We start from the raw sequence: 15,509 nt of genomic DNA on the forward strand, positions 1-15,509 counted from the left end.
GTGTAAGGGAGAGGGGGGTATGTTCTGACTTGGGCTTAGTAGACATGCCACACTCTCCTTGTGGGAGGCAGGAGAATGAGCACCAGGCCGTGGGGAGGCAGAGGAGGGTGGATGAGGGGGAGGCAGAGGAGGGTGGATGAGGAGGAGGCAGAGGAGGGTGGATGAGGGGGAGGCAGAGGAGGAAGGAGGAGGCAGAGGAGGGTGGTGGGGGAGGGCTGGAGCAGAGAGCACAGAAAGGACCGGGTGTGACAGGCAACCCTGGCCGGGGGTGGGAGTACTGTGCGGTGCTGTGTGTGGTATGTGCCCCAGGGGTGCACAGGGCTGATAGATGGCTGCTCACAGGCCTGAGGCCCCTGCTCCAGCAAAGGGGGAGGCAGTAGCCAGACTGATAAGGAGGGCCCCTGCAGGTGGGCCTCTGTCTCCAACAAAGTCCTTTATCTTAGAGCAGGAAAAAGCTTGTATTTCTTAAAGGGCTAAAGTCATTATTATAGAAGATCCAAACAGATGGGTCAATTTGGTCAAATGCAAAAACATTTTCTAGAGGGAATTAAAGTTATGAACACAGTAAAATGTTCAGACTTGGTACTAAAAAGCTATGCACGCGGGGACCACATTTTTGCTCCTATGCAGTCAAGAGACACTGGCATGTAGAACCTCCGACCGGTCCTTTCTCTCCACACCCCCAAGAGCACTGCTGTCTGGGGATGACTCCCGCTCTCCCAGAGGTAATGTGTTTGTGCACCGTTAGCTGCTGTTCCCTGGGGAAATGAGGCCTAGACCTAGAGCCCTGCAACCTTACGACCTTATTCCATGGAGGTCATACTTCAGTCGGGTCGGTGGGTATTTGGAGGTGGTTTTCATCACCACAAGTACCTCCCCCCTTTCCCAGCTTTCTTGAAACATCCCAGCAATTCTGCCTTTTCAGTCTGTGTTGTTCTTACATTTGAAGGAGATGTGGGGCCTCCATCAAATGGGCCTTTCTGTTTTGGAAAGCTCAGGGTCCAGGAGGGTGCTGGGTAGTGACTGAGAGATCCTGACAGAGTAGCCACCAGCTAGTTTTGCAGAGTGTCTCCGGGCCTCCCAAATGAAAAGAAGTAACTCTGAATTGGTGACACATCCCAGTTTCTACCAAACTGTTGTTGCACACCGAATCCCATGGTACAGTAAATAGCTCGTTTTCAGGCTGGGCCAGGCTGGACCTCTGGCCCCGATCTCACCCTGCCACTGTCCTGGCCTCGGAGGGTGGGAGGCAGAAGGAACTTGCTGGAGACCACCGCTGCTGATTTGATGAATGGTATTTAAAATGTTTTACTTGGTGTTTCATTTAAGACCATTTAGGCTGGGTATTTGGTGGCACACACCTTTAATCCCAGCACCAGGGAAGCAGAGGCAGAGGCAGGTACATCTCTGTGAAATCAAAGCCAGCCTAGTCTACACAGTGAGTTCCAGGATACCCAGGGCTATGTAGAGAGACCCTGTCTCCAAAAACCAAAACTTGAGTGAAAGCGTTTAGGACCCTAATTGGCCTCATGGGTTGATTCGCAGCAGCGCAGGGTCATTGCCTGGGGTTCTCTGTGGACAACGGCGGAGCTGAGCCAGCGATTTGGCCTCATGTCCTTGTTCTCTCCCTTCCAGCACTGGCCAGTATTCCAGGAGGTTAAAGACCTGCTGACGTTGGTGCCGCCCCTGGTGGGTCTGAAGGGAAACCTGGAGATGACACTGGCGTCTCGACTCTCGACGTCTGTAAGTGGCAGGTGGCTGTCTCGGATCGTCTGTGCTTTGGGGACAGGATATTCCTTCTTTTGGTCTCTCGGCAGTCCTCATCAACATGGTGTTATTCAGCTTTGGTGTCTCTCACAGGCTGTCCCGGTCTCTCCTCCCTGTTCTTTGTACTGTTTTCTGTTTTCCATGGCTACCCTGAGCTGGTGAGGGAACAACACAATGCCCTGGTGCCTTCACTTCCCCTCATCCTCGGTGCCAGTTGACTTTGGGTGTCCTGGAGTCTGCATGCTGCTGCCTGGACCCGAGGCCACACTCCCTGGAACATACACACGAAGCATCAGTAGGCAGTACAGGTTCAGGGAGGGATTCTGGGGGAGAAAACAAAGAGGGGTTTTTAGCTGCCCATCAGCCACCTCCATTCTTCAGGCCCTTGCTGTCTTCTGTCATGGCTGTCTACCCTTGGCTCTGTAGCCAACACAGGCCCTGCCTCAGCCAGCTCTTCTTGCCTATCCCAGGCACCCAGGCATGGCAGGTGGATGGATTTCTTTCTCTCTTGTTAATATAAGAGGTTTTTCCTCTTTCTCGCCAATGGCCATTTGACATCCTGCATGTGAAAAGGGCAGTAGCCAGAGGAAATATATTATGTTCAAGGGCCTAAGAGTCCCAAAGCTGATGAAGGACCAGGGATGAAGGCCTCAGTGTCCACTGTTCACTGTGGATGCCAGCATCTCTAACTATATTTATAGTGCTGTTTCTCCACTAAAGAGGCCAGAGGAGCTGAAGAGATGGCCCGATGCTCTTCCAGAAGACCTGGGTTTGGTTCCTGACACCCACAGGGAAACTCATAACCATTTGTAATTCAAGTCCTAGGGAATCTGACGCCCTCTTCTGGCCTTCACAGGTGCTACACATACATGGGACACAGACATAACACAGGCAAAACAGCCATACACAGAAAATTAAAATAAACAAAACCTGGGGAAGAAGAAAGTCCAGGTCAGTTCATAAAAGGTGGAGTGCACATGTGGCAGGAGAGCTGACTCAGCGTTGAGAGAGCGCCCGTCGTTCTTGCATTGGACCCAGGTCTGGTTCCCAGCACCCAGACTGGGCAGCTCACAACTGGGGCTCTGGACCCTCTTCTGACTCCTCGGGCAGCTGAACTCACATGTGCACCTACTCACACACATATATATACACAATTAAAAAGAAAACAAATCTTAAGTGGGGGTGGGTCACTGTCTACGAAGCTTAGTGGCATAATCTGTTCTGAGTTCTGATTTGTTTCCTGAGAGAGAGGCTGGCTATGCCCGGAAGGACTGGCTTCTCCAGCCCGGCCAGACTGACGCTACCTTTATCTCTGTGCGGTAGGCCAACACGGGACAAATCGATGACCGCCAGGAGAGGTACAAAGTCATCAGCAGCAACCTCGCTGTGGTTCAGGTGAGTGTTAGAGCATCCATCAGCGCCTCACCTTCCCTTTCCCCTGTGGGTCCGCAGCCTCTCTGGGCAGGAAGAGGGAGGCCATGTGAGCCTCACCCCTGTACTCTGGTGGACTTGGAGGATGAGTGTCTGTGTGTCCACGCATCTGTCCACCAGACCATATCTGTGGTGTAGGGAAGATTCTCACAGGGAGCCACCATACCTGCCTGGAGATGCCGTCAGGTCTGTGGTCCCTGCAGCTTCCCTACTCTCTGCCGTCTAAGCCAGATCCTTGGGGATCCGATGTACTCAGCATTTTCCACGCCCTACATTTGCAAGTGGCCTTCTTCCCATACATAAACAAACACCCTGTTTGCCCGGGTCACTGGTGTTTTCGGAATGGACACACCCCAAGTTCACTTTCTTCCAGCGACCTCAATCTTTCTGGAACCTGAAGCGCCTTCCCACCTGGAATTTCCCCCCTCAGCCCTGCTCTTGCCACTTAACCTGTCCTGTCTCAGCCTGCAAGAGGCCCTCATGCTCCTTTCATACAGTGCCTCCTCCTACACCAGGCCCTCCATGGGCTCAGTTCTATCTAGGCCCTTGTCACAGTAAGCTGAAACCGGGGTACCCAAGGCAGGCGCACATGAGGGCAAGTCAGGCTCAGGCAAGAAGGAAGGCTGGACATGCAGCTGACTCTGTAGGGATTGTGGTCCAGGGTCTCTGAGCTTCTTGGTGGGCAGGCCCTGGTAGCACAAGAACTATGGACTTGAGGTCAGGCTGCCAGCTGGGCAGCCCTGGCCAGGGCCATGTGTCCTTGTCCATTAGTGACACCTGTTCTTCCTGCCATTCAGGTCAGAACCCTGCCTCTCCCAGAGGCATCCCCTAAATGGCAAGTTAGACTTGGCTTCATCATCCCCCTTTGCACTTGGTTCTGCTGGACACCAGCCTGGCCCACTGCGGGGGAAGCATGCTGCCTGTGTCCCCTTCTGTCTTAGGTTTCTGTTGCTACGAGAAAGACTATGATGGAAAGTGAGGAAGAAAGGTTTAGTTCATCTTACAGATTATAGACCATCACTGAGGGAATCAGGACATGAACTCGGGGCAGGAACCTGGAGGCGGGAACTGAAGCAGAGATCATGGAAGAGCGCTACTTAGTGGTTTGCCCAGCCTGATTTCTTATACAACCCAGGATCCACCTTCCCAGGGTGGCACCACCCACAATGGGCTGGCCTCTCCCACCTCAATCATTAATGAAGAAAATGCCCCCACAGTCTTGCTACAGGCTCCTCTGATGGAGGAGGCCTTTTCTCAGCTGAGGGTCCTGTCTTCGTCCTGTTGTATTGCTGTGACAAGTCACCACAACCAAGGCAGCTCTTAGAAAAGAAAGCATGTCATTGGTCCTTCTCAGGTACCAGGTACAGGGTCTGTTTCACCCTTTGGGGATGTGCTGTCTACTGTACTTAGAGACTTAGTCCATTCTTATTATGGCAGGGAGTAGGGCACACAGGAAGGCACTGTGCTGGAGAAGTAGCTGAGGGCCACATTGTGATCCTTGGGTAGAGAGAGAAAGAACTGGGCCTGGCATGGGCCCACCACCCACAGTGACACACTTCTGCCAACAAGGCCATACCTCCTGACCGTCCTAATCCTACCAAAGAGTTATATTTCCTGGTGACTGAGCCTGTGAGGCCGTTCTTATTCGTCCCAACACTGTTTTCTTTCCCATTTGACTTTAGGTGGTGTCAAGTTGACAAAAACACTAACCCGGCCCCAACTTGCTCTGCTTTGCTTCCTGGCTCTGAGGGGAACTAACTGCTTTGCATCCTCCGTGATGCTGCCTCGCCACAGACCCAGAGCAATGGGGTGAGCAAGCCATAGACTGATCTCTCTAAGACTGTGAGCCAAAGCAAACCTCCTCTCTTTCTAAGTTGATTGTCTCGAGGAGTTTGTTACAGCTGATGAAAAGTTAACTACCATTTGGCCATTCCCAGTGAGGCCTGGTCCTTCCCTCCTGACCAGGTTGGTAACCAAGCTGCCCTCTTCTGCCGTCTCCCCTAAGTCTCACGTCTCGTCATTGTGATCCTGTCCCTGTGATCCCGTCACTAGGATCCTGTCACTGTGAAGACTCTTCCCTCTGAGTCGCGTTTGAATGGAGCCCTGCTTCTCTCCTCCACTCCCCTGCTGATGCCCACAGACCTGATGCCCGTTGCTGCTACTTCTATCTGTGTGTTAAGCCGCAGATGCCTCCTCCTCTTGGTTCTGCAGTTCATCTGTGTAGATGAGCCCTGCCTCCCTCACCAGCCCCACATCCAGCCACAGTATTTCTCTCTTAACATCTTTACAGCATGCAGCTGTCTGTCCTTGGAACATCTCTCCTCCATGCCTGCTGTTCTAAAGCACATTGGACACTCACTCTAGTCTAATCTCTATGCTGCCCCGGGTGCCACCCCTCCGTTTTCTCCCTCTTAAGTGGTGTGTGTGTGTGTCTTCCACACAGAGAGCTTCAGGACTTATGAAGCCTTCCTGGGCCTGGCTAGACTTTCATTGTAGCTGGATTTTTCTTTGGGCCACCAGCTCACAAATAATGACATGGAACTTCTTATTAATTATGAAAGCTCAGCCTATAGCTTAGACTTATTCCTAACCAGCTCTTATAACTTGTTAACCCATTTATATTAATCTATGTTCTGTCGTGTGGCATTACTTCTCTTCCATCTTGCACCTTCTTGCTTCCTCTTCATGTCTCCTGGCATCTCCCGTGTACCTAGATTCCTGCTCCTCTTCCTTTCTCTCCCTGGACGTCCTGCCTACACCTCCTGCCTAGCTATTGGCTGTTCAGCTTTTTATTACACCAATCACAGCAATACACCTTCACAGTGTGCAAATATCCCACAGCAGTGCATGCTGCCTCAAATGCAGCTTGCTTATGATTCTACTTCCTCCATTTTAAAAGGGCCTAACTTTGAGTCACAAGTCACCGGGTAAATTTCAAAGCTTGACTTTTAAAAAAACTTCAACATGTTCTGGTCATTTAAATGTGAAACCAAGGGTGAAGTTTTAAATTACTTTTCAGAATTACTTGACACTTTCTCTGTGTTCAGTGTACCTTGCTCATATCCACTTATTCCACCCATGCCTTCCTGAACAACCCCCCACAGTCCTTCCCATTCTCATGCCCTCCTCACTTTTTGTGGTAACCCACTGAGTCCAGTTAGTGCTGGCTGATCCTGTCCGCTGGATCTTGTCACCTGGGTTCCTGAGAGTGATGGTCAGGTCGTGCCCAGAAGGTGGCAGTGCACAGCACTTGTTCCGTCCTTCTGGTCTGATGTCCTTTCTTGCCACCTCTTCTGTGATGTTCCCTGAGCCTTGAGGAGGCTGATGTCGGTGTCTTGGACAGGGCTGAGCACTAAACAGTCATTTATTCTCAACATTATTTTTTTTTTAGTTTTTAATTTTATGTATATTGGTATTTTGTCTGCATGGATGTCTGTGTGCTATACGCATGCCTGGTACCCAGAGAGGCCAGAAGAGGGCATCGGATCCCCTGGGACTGGATTTTACAGACGGTTGTGAACACCACGAGGGTTGCAGGAATTGAACCTGGGTCCTCTGAAAGAGTGCAAGTGCTCTTAACTGCTCTCAGTGATCTCTTCAGCCACTCAGTGTGGAATTGTGTAACTTCTCATGGAGTGTGGGGACTCCCCAGTGAGACTGGGGGCGCCACTGAGGAGCCAGCCCCTCGCTTGCTGTCCCAGGAACTATAGCCTCAGCTCTCCCTAGTCTTTGCTTTATTTCCTAAGTGATACTGGCATGGCCACATTCTCCTTTATAGTAAGGCTTATTGTCTGTCTGTCTGTCTGTCTGTCTGTCTGTCTGTCTGAACTGGAACTAGAACCCAGAGTCTTAACACAAACTGGATCAGCACTGTGACTGAACCATGTGACCTTCTAAAGAGTTTTAAGCTTAGATTTTTACCCCTTCTGGGAAAAAGCAAAAATCCCACAAAATAATCAGGCTGTTGGCTGTTGAGTAACTGGTACCACAGTGGCATGTGGGTGGCCGCATCACTGGCTGCTCCATTACCTCACCAGCATGGAAGGTACCCCTTCAGAACTTCCCTGCTCCCCATCTGTATATACTCTGGCTCGTGGACGTGGAGTTCCTTTCTGTGACTCTCACCCTGTGATGACTTAGACTTGCCAAGCAGCCTGGCTCAAGCAGCGTGAGAACAAACCCCGGCCACTCCCGTCTATCCTACTGCCACCCCAACTGTTCACACACGCAAACGCTTCTCTGGAAAAGATGCTATGTTCCCAGTGCACCCCCAACTCCCGTCCAGGTTTCTACCACCAGGAGTGAATGAGAATCAACTTCTATGTACTTGTCGGTACGTTCCCCCTGTGGCCACCTTCTCCGTGGCAGTCTTACCTGGTGTATGAATGTGTTTTCCATCACTGTGACGGAGTGCCTGAGACAGCCCACTTGCGTGGAGGGAAGGCTGGCTGTGGCTCACTGATTCCTAGACCCCTGTTGCTGTGCGGCCCATGCAGGCAGGATATCCAGGAACCTAAGTAGGATGGAGGGGCTGGGGCCCCACAGTCTCTTGAGGGCACTCTTCCAGCCACCTAAGATCACCCAGGAAACTGCCTCTTCATGGTCCACACAGATTCCTATAGCTGTCTTAAAGCATGGGCCTCTGAAGACGTTCTGAATTCAAGCTAACAGCCCAAGGCCTGAAGGATAAAGAACAGGTCACCAGGGAAGTCACCGTTCACCACCTGTATGTAAGCAGTACCAGGTGTTGGGCCATGTCCTCCATGCTTCGTGTCATAATCTACTGAGACTCTTCATGAAATCTAAGGGGGTCAGTCATTTCTCCATGACGCCCTGGTATCTATCATATAGGAACCCATATAAATTGCATATATAATACAGTATATATAGATGCTTTTTTCTGTACTGGCGTTTGAACCACATGCATCTAGGTGAAAGCTTCACTACCCAGCTGTATCTTTGCTTTTGTTTATTTGTTTGATGTTTTGAGACCAGGGCTTGCTAAGTTGCCCAGGCTGGCTTTGAATGCACGCTGTGGCCCAGGCAGGCCTTGGCCTGTGACCTTACCTCAGCTTCCAGAGTAGCGGGTATTGTAGGTGTGTGTAACCATGTTTGGCTTTGTGTTTTTCTTTATTGATTTTATGTTGTAGCTTTAAAAGGAGGCCTTTGCTGGTCAGAGATATTTTTAAACATTATTTTGTTTTTGCTAGGTCTCCGAGTATAATAGCTCAGCCAACTTTGATGTCTTAATCCTTCTGCCATGGTTATAATTGTGGGAACTGGCATGTACAAACTATGCCAGGCTGTAAAACTCTTAAACAGACTATTGTATATCCTTTTATTTCAAGCCTTTGGGTTTATTGTTTAAGGGTGTGAAGCAGGGTGGGGGAGTCCACCCTTCTCCTGGGCATCATCACTTGATCTCCCTTGCCCAAGCTATTTAATATTCATCTGCTGAGGTCATATATCTAGGATATCCCTCCTCATCCCCTCTCTGCTAGCCTCGTTTAACAGAGCAGTTTCCTATGCTCCCTTCTGGGCTCCCTTCTGTCTTGTGGCTCCGTATGTCTCTTTATGGCAGTGCTGTATTGCTTTTGTCTCTCTGGCTTTATAGCACGTTTCGATTGATACTTAACTTGTCTCTGACATACACCAGTATTTCCCCCAGACCTCCTTCCACTAACTGACTTGGCTCTGCACATGTGCTTACTCATCTCTGTGACCTTTTGAGCAAATCACCAGGTACTGTAAGAATCTAGTGCAGGATGACATTGGTTATGGGGGCTCTGGTTTGGATGACATTGGTTATGGGGGCTCTGGTTGGGATGACATTGGTAATGAGGGCTCTGGTTGGGATGACATTGGTAATGGGGGCTTTGGTTGGGATGACATTGTTTAACTTGGGATTCTTGTTGTACTCACTGCACAAGCATCAGACCTGAGTTGGGTCTCCAGAATTGGCATACACAGCTAGATATGGTGCTGTGCTCTTGAAGTCCCAGACCTGGGGAGGCAGAGACAGGAAGATCCCTGGGGCTTGCTGGCCAGCCAGCCTTATGTTAAAAACAGCCCCAGGTCCATGACTCAAAAATTAAGGGGTGGGGGTCACAAGATGGCTCAGTTGGTAGGGGCACTTGCTGTCCAGCTCGATGACCTGAGTTCAGTCCCTGGGACCCACACGGTGAAGGAAAGAACCAGCTCCTACAAATTGTCTCTGACCTCCACGTATGCATGTGTGCCCCTCACCTGTTACACACAAAATGAATAAATGCAAACCTCAAGTCTGGGTCCATGAGATGACTGAGCAGGTAAAGGTACCCAAAGCCAAGCCTGGGGACAGGACAGTTGGGGTGTGAGGCGGGCATATGTGCTATTGCTGTACAGGACAGTTGGGGTGTGGGGCGGGCATATGTGCTATTGCTGTACAGGACAGTTGGGGTGTGGGGCGGGCATATGTGCTATTGCTGTGGGCCTGAGGCTATCATAGGAGAGAGAGACCAGTCAGCGACTACTGTCTGAGTATACACCTGGGCCAGTTGAGCACGGAGCTCTGAACCAGAGGCAGGTGTCCCTCTAAGACCTTGTTCTCCACTGGCAGGTGGCATCTCACATGGGACAAAGGTAGACAGGGCGGCTCTCCATGGAGTCGCCTTGGCGGGAAGTGCTGAGGAGAAGAAAGTGCTGAATGCCAGCGTGGTCCAGGGTAAAGGGTATAAGGTAGTAATGAGGGCCTCATTTGGTCCTTGAGGTGACCAAGAGTCAGAAGATCAGAGAGGGTGACAGTGGTCAGGGACCCTTCTCATGGGTCTGATTTTTGTCTCGGCAGGTGCAGGCCACTGTCGTGGGGCTCCTGGCTGCACTGGCCTCTCTGCTCCTTGGTGCGGTGTCCCGAGAGGAGTTGAATTGGGCTAAGGTGGCATTGATGTGCACGAGCAGCATCATCACTGCCTTCCTTGCCGCCTTGGCCCTAGGTGAGCCATGTCCCATGTATCCCCAAGCCGAGCCCTGCTTCTCTGCTGTTCTGTTAAGGTTCCCGGAGAGGTGAACCATGCGGCTGCTGTGGCACCGGTGTGGAACTTCAGGGGTCTGGAAGTGGGTGGGAAGAGCTTGTTAGGTCGTCAGTTAGCCCTGTGTCCTCTCAAAGGTGTGTGTGTGTGTGTGTGTGTGTGTGTGTGTGTGTACGCATGTGTACACATGTGCAGAGAGTACATGCCTGAGGGAGTGCTGTTGTCCAATGTGTGCTTGTGCGTGTGTATGTGTGCATATGTGTGTGAGCACATGTATGCATGTGTGTGTATGTGTGTGCAGAGAGTATATACATGCCTGAGGCAGCTCTGTTGTCCAGGGTATGCGTGTGTGTGTGTGTATGTGTGTGAGTGTATGTGTGCACATGTGTATGTATGTGTGCAGAGAGGGTGTGCATGCCTGAGGCAGCTCTGTTGTCCAAGATATGCGTGTGTGTGTGTATGTGTGTGTGCATATATGTGTGTGAGTGTATGTTTGTGTGTGCATGTGTATGTGTATGTATGTGTGCTGAGAGGGTGCACATGCCTGAGGGAGCTCTGTTGTCCCTTCCTTCAGTCTTGACAGACTTCAGTTTATCACTCCTTGCTGAGGTCAGAAACCTGAGCATGGCAGCTGTCTTCATCTAGTTTGTGTCAAGAGTGTGACTACAGAGCCATGTGCAAATTGGCTCACAATTGTAACAAGCCACCTACCTCAGCTTCCCGGGATTACAAGCGTGCATAATGGTTTTTAATAAGCATTCCCAAAGCAGTAGTATCCTTCACAGGGCTTCAGTGATACCAGCGCCACCTATTGGCTCGGCTGTGTAACTTCAGGCCCACTTGGAATGCTCTGGTCTGATCACACATTGCCACAATGTGGCAGGTGGTGGCAGCATTAGAAAAGCCTTGAGAACGAATGTGGTCACTTTTTATTTTTAATTCCGTTCATTTTGTGGTGCTAGGGACCGAGCCCAGGGCCTTGCTGTCATTATTTTTAGAGTCACAGGATTCTAAGTAGTATTAAATTCTAACAACCAAGATACAGAATGTTTTGAAGAACTGGGGGTGGGGGTAGAGAATGGGGGAAATCCTGTGAAGTAGGCTAAGCCCTGCTAGTAATAATGGAGCTTGCAAGACTATAGGGCAGGTGCCCTCAGAGAGAACAGAGGGTCCTGGGGCTGAGACCCTGGAAAGGGACTCTCTCATCTCCCAGGTAAGCCGTGAAGCCCATCACTGTCTGCATTTCAGAGTCACATGTTCCACCCCAGCGCCCAGGGACAGCATAGCTGGGCCGAGATAAGGGACCCCAGGATAACTCTGATATCTGCCTGAACCCTCCACTGCATAGCCATCTGCCCTCCCTCCCCATCCTCCACATGAGTGGATCAGAGGACCCAGCAGGTACTGGAGGCTAGGTCCTCTGCCCCTGAGGCTCCTATTGCTTAGAGCATCCTTGGAGCAGCCCTCCATGCAGCGGAGGCTCTGAGTACTGTGTGGCTGTAGTTCCAGGTGGTTTGCGAGGCCAGGGGCTGCCTGCCTGCTCAGGTGCATCTTCAGGGTTTCCAGGTCCCAGCCAGTGACAGAAACTCAGGGAGGTGGGCAGCCTGCTGAGCATCCATATGTTGAAAGATATAATTGTTGAGTTTCTGACCACCTGCTTGACCCTTCCCGGGGCCCCTAACCCATCTCACCACCAACTGCTCCCTGGGCCTTCCCTCCTTTTGCTGCAGGAATTCTAATGATCTGCATAGTGGTTGGTGCCCGGAGGTTCGGGGTCAACCCTGATAACATCGCTACGCCTATTGCGGCCAGCCTGGGAGACCTCATCACACTCTCCATCCTGGCGCTGATAAGCAGCTTCTTATACAGGCACAAAGGTAGGGAAGGCACCAAGGAGCCTGGGTGGGAACTGGGGCATCATCCCCAAAGAAAGGAGCCAGGGTGCTGTGGAGCCCAAGCCTGCAGGGTGGGGGAGTGGGAGGCAGATACCTGGGGTGGGGAAGTGGGAGGCAGGTACCTGGAGTCACTCAGCACGTCCAGGATGGCTGGGGAAACTGAGTATGGAGTGAGATGAGCAGCTCGGTCTGTCCTTGAGGATGCGGCCAGTGGTGGTGAGCATGTGGTGTCAGTCGCTGGAGGAAATGTCTGGCACAGCTCAGTGCCCTGTGGGAAGAAGGATTCAGGAGGCCGGAGAAATAAGCAGTGGATGCAGATAGAACCGCTCAGTGTGACCTTCACTGTACACTCGGGACACCTCCATCCAGTCTGGACTGAGTTCTGTTAGCTGACAGTGAGGAGCCTCGGAATCAGATAAGATGACCTAGTTGTGTACTTTCAGGCCGCACTGAGTTTCAAACAAGATTTGCATGGAACTTAGTTATGGGTATTTGTTTTGCAAAGCAAATAAGAGCACCACCCCCTTCCCCTCTCAGGGAAGTGTGGGCCTCGCCCCAGGAGTCAGGTCTTCACTGATGGGGGAGAGCTAGCTCACAACTGCCAGGAGCCCTGAGGAAGGGGCAGAGATGTGCAGTGGGAGCTGGATGGCTCCTGTCGGAAGTTATGGAAGACATGACTGCCCTCCCAAGTGTCCTTGTAAGGAGACAGTTCCCCAGGCTAGCCATGTTTACCACGAAGCACTTTGTTTATAGCTAACGTGGAGCACCTGTGGCAGACAAAGGGCCCACAGTTGTGTGCAGTGGAGAATGAGGAGAGGGTGTTCCCAACAACGCCACCCAGAGAAGGAGAGTGGAACACAGACCACACATCCATGCGTCCATGCATCGCCACCTAGTGTTGAGTCTGTTCTGGAGAGTAGGAACAGGATGAAAAGAGGATGCTAGAGCAGGATGAAAAGAAGATGATAGAACAGGATGAAAAGACGATGCTAGAGCAGGATGAAAAGACGATGCTAGAACAGGATGAAAAGACGATGCTAGAACAGGATGAAAAGACGATGCTAGAGCAGGATGAAATGGCGATGCTAGAGCAGGATGAAAAGACGATGCTAGAACAGGATGAAAAGACGATGCTAGAGCAAGCTGATGTTCTATGCAAATGTGACAAGTCAGAGAATGAGGCTGGAAGTAGCAGAGGCAAGTGGCTCTTTGAGGGGGCGCTGGTCCTGGGTGGACAGCATCCTGACGTCATAGCTGGAGCTGAGTCTGGGGTATGAGTAGCAACCAGGCCAGCCGTATCCATACCCCACAATAATACAGAATGACTCAGTCAGGAGAAAGCTTCATCCTGATTCTGCCCTGCGACTATGTGCCCTGGTAGTGGCCTCTTTGCTCTTCTGGGTTATGTTGGTGCCTCCAAGCAGGACAGTAGAAAACTGTCATACACGTGCAAGGCTGCCACCTGCCCAGACCCTGTCCTAGTGGTATGTATTGTAACACTGGGTAGGGGAAGCCTGATCAAGGTTCTTGATGGTTGCCAGGACAGCAGAGAAGTGAAGGGTCATGGCAGGGCAGAGAAGAGCTTTCCCGGTTGCTTAACAGCTACTCTCTGCCAAGCGTGGTAGGACAGCCTTTCTAAATGGCAAACACCTCGGTTCCAAACTTCACCTCTAGGCTGTGAAAAGCCACACCCCAACCAGCTTCTGTGTGCCAGCCTTGGCCACACGAGCTATGTATGTCTGCTTTCCCTCAGACACATGGTATCTTATGCCACTGGTCTGTGTTGGCTTCATGGCTCTCACCCCTCTGTGGATCTTCATCGCCAAGCAGAACCCACCCATCATGAAGATCCTGAAGTATGGGTGGTTCCCCATCATCCTGGCTATGGTCATCAGCAGGTGAGCAGCGTGGAACAGTGACTCCTCTGTTCTGTGAGGGAAATGGCTGAAGGAAAGGACTTCAGGGGGGGAAGGTTGATTTTGCTCACTGTTTCAGAGGGTTCAGATCATTTGGCCACATGCTCTTGTGGCCCCAGGGAAGCCTATCATGGAGAAGTGCTGTTCACCTCAGAAGTGACCAGGATACAGGAAGAGGCCCGGCCTAGGGACTGCCTCCTCCTAGCTAGGCTCAGCCTCCTGCCTTTCACCACCTCCCAACAATGCCAGAAGATTACTAATCCATCAAAGGATTAATCCATCTGTAACATGGAGGGTCCTGTTTGTTGGGAGTTTCTGTCCCTCCCAGTACCCCACAGCCTGGAGGCTCCAAAGAAAATCACACATAGGTCTCCATAAATTATAAGCTGATTGGCCCATTAGCTCTAGCCTCTCACTGGCTAACTCTCACATCTTGATTAACCCATTTTTCTGATCTATGTTAGCCATGTGGCTCAGTACCTTTTTCAGTGGGGCAGATCACATCCTGCTGGCTTGGTGGTCTGGGTAGGAGTGGGAAGAATCAACTTTCTTCTTCCCAGAATTCTCCTGTTCTCATTACATCATTTCTACTTCCTGTCTGGTTTTCCTGCCTATATTTCCTGCCTGGCCAATCAGCGTTTATTTAAAACATGATTGACAGAATACAGACAATTCTCCTGTACCATCCATCCACCAAGCTCTGATGATCCATCACGCTATGTCTCTGGAATGCCTGACAGACTCATGCAGTACTCTATCACCTAGGGATTCTCATCTGTTCAAGCCAGCAATCAAGATTAACCATCATAGACCAGGCAAGGTACCACACACCTTCAATCCTGGAACTCCGGAGGCACAGGCAGGTAGATCCCTGTGAGTCTGAGGCCAAGCCTGGTCTACATATTGAGTTCAAGGCTGGTCAAGGCTACATAGTGAGACCCCCCCCCAAAAAAAAACAGCTATGACAATCTACCCCTTGTCAAGTTTACAAACAGACAAATCACTTCAAACCATAACATCCCACTGTCCCTCCCAAAAGTTCACCTCTGCCTTACACTGCAGAATGTGTGATAGAGGGGTCAAAGGATACTTGACCGTTTATTATAATGCAAAATCTGCGCAGTATCACCAGAAATAATGGGGAATCCAAAATGAGTAACGAGCTGCTGCGCTTGCTGCTCATTCCAGGTCCAAAAAGGCCACACATCCCTTCGCCCCTGCTTTTCTTTGAGTCAAGTTCATTCCCAATGAAAACCACGCTTCTTGGATCAAAACGCTGCCCTCTACTGGCTAGCAGACTGGTGACAGAAATTCTGTAACAAATGTGTGCAGTTTAACTTTTGAAGCCTCCCCATGGTGCTAACAATTCCCACATCAAGCAGGAGTCTAAACTCAGGGTCTTCTGTGTTGCTCCCAACACACAGTGACACAGAGAAATCATCATTTCCACTGCAGAAGGTGGTAAGGGGCCAAAGTAAGACCGCAGCACGGCA

The 15,509-nt window shown here is 50.9% G+C and overlaps 1 protein-coding gene across 4 annotated transcripts in view; it reads left to right on the forward strand.

Moving 5' to 3' along the window:
- Positions 1 to 15,509, forward strand: part of Slc41a3 (solute carrier family 41 member 3) — a 44,646-nt gene that overhangs the window by 16,962 nt on the left and 12,175 nt on the right. For all 4 annotated transcript variants that reach the window (XM_050160312.1, XM_050160313.1, XM_050160314.1 and 1 more), the window contains 5 exons: positions 1,636 to 1,743; positions 3,091 to 3,162; positions 10,025 to 10,169; positions 11,936 to 12,082; positions 13,854 to 13,998. In XM_050160312.1, coding sequence (XP_050016269.1) covers positions 1,636 to 1,743; positions 3,091 to 3,162; positions 10,025 to 10,169; positions 11,936 to 12,082; positions 13,854 to 13,998 — 617 coding nt within the window. The remainder of the gene's footprint in view (positions 1 to 1,635; positions 1,744 to 3,090; positions 3,163 to 10,024; positions 10,170 to 11,935; positions 12,083 to 13,853; positions 13,999 to 15,509) is intronic.

Source organism: Alexandromys fortis, unplaced genomic scaffold, assembly GCF_014885135.2.
Source record: "Alexandromys fortis isolate MF-2015 unplaced genomic scaffold, M_Fortis_MF-2015_v1.1 scaffold_111, whole genome shotgun sequence".
NCBI classification, from domain to species: domain Eukaryota; kingdom Metazoa; phylum Chordata; class Mammalia; order Rodentia; family Cricetidae; genus Alexandromys; species Alexandromys fortis.